Source organism: Rhinichthys klamathensis, unplaced genomic scaffold, assembly GCF_029890125.1.
Source record: "Rhinichthys klamathensis goyatoka isolate OS25496 unplaced genomic scaffold, OSU_Roscu_1.1 h1tg000244l_1, whole genome shotgun sequence".
In the NCBI taxonomy this organism is placed as follows: domain Eukaryota; kingdom Metazoa; phylum Chordata; class Actinopteri; order Cypriniformes; family Leuciscidae; genus Rhinichthys; species Rhinichthys klamathensis.
In genome coordinates, this window is record NW_026606766.1 from 1,127,501 (window position 1) to 1,135,000 (window position 7,500).

At 39.8% G+C, this 7,500-nt stretch overlaps 1 protein-coding gene across 4 annotated transcripts in view; it reads left to right on the plus strand.

The window, feature by feature from the left end:
* st3gal3a (ST3 beta-galactoside alpha-2,3-sialyltransferase 3a) overlaps positions 1-7,500 on the plus strand; it is a 59,209-nt gene that overhangs the window by 37,490 nt on the left and 14,219 nt on the right. For all 4 annotated transcript variants that reach the window (XM_056266037.1, XM_056266039.1, XM_056266040.1 and 1 more), the window contains one exon: positions 859-1,045. In XM_056266037.1, the coding sequence (XP_056122012.1) occupies positions 859-1,045 (187 nt within the window). The remainder of the gene's footprint in view (positions 1-858; positions 1,046-7,500) is intronic.

The following is a 7,500-nucleotide window of genomic DNA, read 5'->3' on the forward strand; positions in this document are numbered from 1 at the left end:
CACACACCAGACACACGTCAGCAGCGTCTTACGTCAGCGGCGGCACTGAACGCGGATCCACAACAGAACCAGAACACACACACACACACACACACACCAGACACACGTCAGCAGCGTCTTACATCAGCGGCGGCACTGAACGCGGATCCACAACAGAACCAGAACACACACACACACACACACCAGACACACGTCAGCAGCGGCACTGAACGCGGATCCACAACAGAACCAGAATACACACACACACACACACACACACACACACACCAGACACACGTCAGCAGCGTCTTACGTCAGCGGCGGCACTGAACGCGGATCCACAACAGAACCGGAATACACACACACACACCAGACACACGTCAGCAGCGTCTTACGTCAGCGGCGGCACTGAACGCGGATCCACAACAGAACCAGAACACACACACACACACACACCAGACACACGTCAGCGGCGGCACTGAACGCGGATCCACAACAGAACCGGAACACAATACAATGCTGAATAAAGTCCTAGTTTTTGTTATTTTTGGAGCAAAATGTATTTTCGATGCTTTAACACACTCTAACTAACCCACTGATGTCACATGGACTACTTTGATGATGTCTTTATTTCCTTTCTGGACAAGGACAGTATACCGTACACACATTTACAATGGAGGGACAGAAAGCTCTCGGACTAAATCTAAAATATCTTAAACTGTGTCCCGAAGATGAACGGAGGTCTGACGGGCTTGGAGCGACACGAGGGAGAGTCATTAATGACATCATTTTCATTTTTGGGTGAACTAACCCTTTAACAATGTTCACTGATGGATCACAAATTTGGATTTCATGTTGGTGTTTGTCCTCATGGTTCAGACTGAACGAGGCTCCAGTCGCCGGGTTCGAGAAGGACGTGGGCCGGAAGACCAGCATGCGCATCACCTACCCTGAAGGAGCCATCCAGAAACCAGAGCGCTACGAGAAGAGCTCGCTTTTCGTCTTCTCTGCCTTCAAACCCATGGACTTCAAATGGCTGCGTCACATGGTGTACCAGGACAAGCTTGTAAGACATGCAAAAACTTGAGCACTCATACAGTACATGACCAACACGCTCACAAACAAAATTGCATTCTCTATTTTTTTTTATTAAATGTATTTATCAAATATTGTGACTAATTTGGTTCATTTGCATCTGAATTCTCAGTTCCATTTATAACATTTTTAAGTTTTTCTTTAAAATAGCTCAGAAAATGCAACAACAAAAAAATCAGTCATGCACATTTTAAAAGATTATTATTAGATGTAGACCTGCAATGTATGTACCAGTAGGGGGCAGCACAGTGTGTGCTCTGTACACTAATATGAAACATAAGTGACAGGGATCAAACAACAAGACTTCGTTTTATTGCTGGTCCAGTTGTTGTTGTTTTTTTATCTTGCCCCACCAAAATAGACTGAGCTTCTTTTTTTTTTAGCTACATATTTTTAATATTTAAACAAAATATTAAGATATTTCAAAGTTATTTATTACAAATAAAAACAAGCTGGAAATTATACAGCTATAATGTAACTATAAATATCAAGCACTTTTGCTGTAACTGGGATGAAGTTGTTTTTACAGAGTCATCTTTGCAGTTTTGCCGGCTAGATAACGTTATCTTGTTGACAAATTGTCAGAATTTGTCATAACAATCTTACAATGTTTGGAAGAGGGATGGATTTACAAGATTGATGAGTGTAAAATTGCTGAATCCAATCTAAGTGGAAAGCAGACCACTCGTGAAACTCAGTTTATCAGCACAGGTTCGTATGACAGGGTTTCCACGGGGTCTTAAAAAGTCTCAAATTTCAAAATCACAATTTAAGGCCTTAAAAAGTCTTAAATTTGCTGAAGTATTGTGTTCTAGGTCTTAAATCATTTTAAACAGGTCTTAATTTTCCTACGTCCTCCCGCAGCGCTTTGGAATGTTTTTGTTTTTTTATTACGTGGTGTTATAGTTCCTTATTTCGCTAGTCCAAATATAATTCACTTTAATTACGACTACAAAATAGACCAACATGCAACAGCCAATCAGCTTTGTGCATCCATCTAAGCTGTCTTCAGTACTGTTCAGTTTGAATAAAGGAATTTACTTTGCAAGTAATTTTGAGACTGCGTTTCTTTTGTACGTTTTTTTTTAATGTCGTGATTATAGGTCTTAAATTTAATTCATAATGGTCTTAAAAAGGTCTGAAAAAGTTTGACTTTGTGAAACCTGCAGAAACCCTGGTATGAAACGGCATTGGCGTTGTGGTGAGTAGAGGCGGATGAGGCTTTGTGTTTCGTGCAGCTGTGTGTGGGACGGCCAGTGTAGCGTTTCCTCAGGTGACGGGCAGGAACTCAATGATGTGCTTAATTGTGTAATCTGGGCTGCAGAATGGGCACCTTGTCTCCTGGGTTTGGGTTCAGTCAAGCAGCTCTTTCTCTGCGTTATCTCCAGAATGCTAATGAAATGGCGCACACATCTGGTCTCTGTTCTGCTAGAGGACCTTCTCCCATGATGAAAGCTGACTCTAGTTCACTCAGCTCAAGGACATTTCCACATTATTTGGATCCCCGGGTCACAGCGCTGCAATAAGTCACCAAGGTCGTCAGGAGTTGCTTGCCACACTTTTAGCACTGGCTATTTGTCGGTGAATCTCGCTGTATAGTCATACACAGGTTGTGGGAGATCAGTTCTGTATCCTGATAGGGTTGATAGTGGCTGGGATTTGTTGATGTGTCTTTAGAAAGTCTCCTTAAAGCACATTTTCCCATGGGCCGCAGCTTGACTTACTCTTTCTCTAAAAACGCAGATAACGTGCCTTCTATATCCATTAGAATTCCCAGCGCCAGCCAAAAAGCCATTAGGACTAAGAGAGAATTGTAGGTTCGGAGAAGAGCGAGAAATGAATCCCTTGAATACGGTACGTGAGTGTTCTTATGTGACAGGGGTCCTGAAAAAGAAATAATATTATGGCTTAAATGAAAGTAAAAAATCAAAAAGATCCTGGAGTCTTAAAGCAACACTAAGTAAGATTTTTTTACCTTCAAATAATGTTTCCAGTGGTTCATTAAGTCGTAACAGGGTGAAAGCACTTCTGGATTCGCTTTGCGCTCCTATATCTGCTATAACCACGCTGTGTAAGATTGCGTTTCTGTAGTTCTAATGAGACGTAAGAAAACTACAAATTTGACTTGCTTTACGTCAAGCGTTACAATAGTCATTATTTAGTTTTTCTTCGTTTTTGATGTCGCAATACATCATACTTTCATGAAATCATGCAGCATACTCCACCTCGTCTGTGGACATCGTTCATTCCAAAGCCGGCGCTGGATAAACAGCGAGTGTGTGTGCGACAGTAGGATGCGCTAGGATAAATGATTTACCACAGCGGTGATGGACAATTCGCCTTTGGCTAAGCCCCGCCCCCCTTAGTTACTGTTGCTACGTCCGACAAACAAACTTCATCTGGGCTCTGGTATCAACATGGCTTATGCTGTGACAGCTCTTCCTGCTGAAATTTTATCAAACTTTTATAAAGCAGCAAATAAAGTGTCCGATAGAAGTAGGCAAAAGGGGCAGCAATATACGTTTGAAGGCTATATTCATGACATACAGGTGAAACGCAAGGAACAACATGGCATCCAAATAGAGGCAAAAGCATACGGTCACAGTCAACAAATGACCCACCGCATATCCTACTAATGGAGACGGAGGCTGGGACTCACAATATCAAGGAGCAACACTGTTCATGCAAAGCTGGGTAGTCTCTATTCACTTCTATAATCGTTATTACAAAGCAAACGGACTACGCGAGTATAACGTTGTATTTATTAGCAGCGTGTGCTAGACGACACTTGTCAGGATTTGACTTCGGTTTTGGGAAGGGAATAAAATGCACACCCCCCTCCAACCTCTCTGGGAAACGCGTATCTGTGTTACAAATGCCCCAGACACAACGTTTAACCATATTTTTGATAAAACTACGACGGTAATAGCCGGCCGAGACCAAAAATAAGAGACGCCTGTGTTAAAGTCAATGGAGCGCTGTGAAAAAGTGTCGGACCACTGTGGGAGCTCGTTCTTGGCTGCGCTGTGATTGGTCAATCTACATTCTAGGGTGTGGCTTAGCCAAAGTGTATTCCGCTTCCAACCTGTAGGGCGGCCGCAGAGGAACAGTTACTTGGTGTTGCTTTAAAGTCTTGGTTGTCATGTGTAGAGAAAAATGGTGGAGTTTTGGCAGATATGAGAGTCTTTTAATAAGGCATCTCTGAGATAAAGAGACAGCATCTCATGACTTTTCCTTTTGTCAGTAAGTGCACGCTTTTTTCTTGCATCTTTCCGTAAGAATCTGTCATTTACTGATTTACACTACTGTTCAAACAAAATTTGGGATCTCTAAATAGTTTTAATTTTTTTTTAGAAGTCCTGCATTTATTTGATCAAAAATACAATAAAATACAATACGTTTTTTTTTTTTTTACTGTAATTTATTCCTGTGATCAAAGCTGAATTTTCAGCATCATTACTCCAGTCTTCAGTGTCACATGATCCTTCAGAAATAACTCTAATATGATGATTTGCTGCTCAAGAAACATTTATGATTATTATCAATGTTGAAAACATTTTATACTGTTTATAATGAGGACGATGTTTTAAGCTATACGAAAACTTTTAATGATACAAAGACCTCTTATGTCAAAAGATCAAGGCAAATTTGATTTCTCATGTCATTGCCCCTTAAAGCTCCAGTAGGGAGTTTTGAGAAAACTTTGACTTAGCCTGAAAATTTGAACAAGCACAACTTCCAGGTCCCACCCCCTTGCTCTCTGCTGCGCTACAGCCCTCCCTCCACAGCGGAGCCTGTCGTGAACGCGCAGGCTAGTAAACAGGACCACCGATAACAGCGGATAAAACGTTATATTGCACATTCACAGATAGGGACTAAACGTCAATAATATGCGTTACATTGACTATGGCCTGCCCATACTTTAACTACAAACTTGGTCCTCAAATCATTATGTATTTTCCAATAGCCTACATGTAACTTTATAACGTTGGACTCTTTCTATAAGTTATAAATAGCTAGTAAGATAACGTTAATATAACGGTAACTAACGTTACAGTATGTAAGTAATTATTCTAGCGATATATAATGCTAGATAAGGTGTGCTAGTACATTATTTCAGCAACATGACAAGCCAGTGAATTAGCAGGTTTCAATTGTTGCTTAGCAGAGTGCGTGACATTTGATCTACATGTTATGCGGCTCGAGTTTGGACACCGAGTCTCTGTGTAATTCTTTCTTTTTCGCTTGTTTATCGTCATCAGTCTTTTTCCTTTCACCTCTTTGTTTTATGAGCAGGTGTCACTCGAGAATTGGCAGTTTAGGTTGTTTCTCCGTCATAAGCACAGCTGCAGCACGCCGGCAATCTTGAGTTTGAACGACGGCTCGCGCTCCGGCGCTCGCGCTGTGCAAGAGAGGGGTGTGATCAGCGCGTGATTGACACTGCTAAGACACTCCTCCCGGCTCTGATTGGTTATTTCTGACCGGGAGCGTGTATTTCTTGCAAATGGCAATAGGACCACTGGGAGGAGCCAGAGGAGCTTGATTTTTACACAGATTATCTGTCTCATATTCTACTGTCAGGACATAATGACAGTTTTAGCAAATACATGTTTTCAAAAGTTACCTACAGGAGCTTTAAATGTCTTTTTAAAAACTTTTGAACAGTAGTGTACCACTACATTTAATAAGTGTTTAAACGACTATTTTCCCGGTGTAAATGCTACTTCAGACTGCAGTGTGAAGACTAAATATTCATCAATTATGCTTGTACATTTTAAACCAGGAATTTACTACAGTAACTATGATTCTTTTTTTATTTTTTTGGTGGTGGAAACTATTTACCATGTTACATTTTGGGGTATTTAGTGAAAAAAAACACACTTTGATTGTTTGAACTAGATTTTTATTGTATTTTAGTTTTTGCAAAATTGGTCTTTTACTCTTTAATTTGCATTAAAAAGTCTTAAAAGGGTTTTACGTTTCATTCTCTTAAACATTCAGCTCCTCTGATTGTTTCAAGATAGATTGTTTCATGCCATAGCGTGCGTTTTAAGTCGATCCATTACCTTTAACTGCCAAAACAGTGATTTACTGAACAAACTGAACAATAAATGAACCAATTTAAGTCGAATTTGAGTAATTTTGCGTAATGATAAACAGACTTAAACCGAAAACTTCACGGCTAAGAGCAGTGAAATGAATTCTTCAGATAATTGTTTTCAGTGTAAATGTCTCTTCCACTTCGAGAGCATTATCCGTCACTGACCCGTCCATGTGAAGCATTGGTTCTCGTCCGACTGCATGCTACAATCACGGCTCTAATTTACACATGAAATTGAGCGGAACGTGTTAATTCGGTGAAGGTTTTGAAGTGTGCAGTCCGTCTTGTAAATATTCTTCCGTTCAAAACATTCAGTCAGGAATACTGATGAGGATAATTGAGAGGTCAGAGATGAAGTAGATGTTTTTTCATACGTGTGTGTTTATTGGCTGTAATCTTAGCTTGTGTTTCTTTGACTTGAATCTTTGTTGAGTTGGAAGTAAATTGCAGCTATGTCTTCTGAAAGCAAAAGAACGGCCAAGATATTTTGTCGTAAATGATGCATCGAAACGGCTAAATCATCGGTAGTCTTTGCGTGGGCTGTTTAGACTAATGCCACCATATGTGAGATGTTAGCCCAGCCGAAGATCTGCCGAGTTGTGTCAGCTGTCCTAGTTGTGGACGGGTTGTAGTTGCTGTCCTTTTGCTTTTGTCTCCTCTTTGAAATCGGCTTCAAACACGGCCATACAGTAAAGTAAACATGAGCCGGTGGACAAGGGGTCAGCAAACTAACTGCTGTTGTTTCCACTGTTAGTGCAATGAGTCACGGAGAGGAGAAGAGAAGAGAAGGACCGTTGAAAGAACATTTCATGAGAAGAATAAAAAAGTAAAAAATAGAGAAGAAAATACTGAATTAGAGAAGATAATTATCAAGATCATTTAATGTGACTCAAATTTAAGAACTTTTATAAAGAATATATATCAGAGAACTTGATTTGACTCGGGAATAGAAGAGAAGGAATATTGCAAGAGCATTTGAGAAGATTAAAAAATGATTGAATTTGAAAACAAGATTCAAATTGACTAAGATGACTTGATGTGACTCCAATTCGAGAACATTCAAGACAGTTTGATAACTAAATAAATAGATTAGAGAAAATCGAACATTTAAAGAACAGGATTGCATTGAAAAGGTATGATTTAATTTGACTAAGAGGACTTGAAAGTTTGAGATCATTTGAGAACATTTAAGAAGAATAGATAGATCAAATCAAATCAGATTTTCTGACTTTTCAAGAACATATCATAAGATTGCATTTGAAAAGGTACGATTTTATGTGACTCAAATTTGAGAACGTTCAAGAAGGTCTAGGATTATTTGAGAA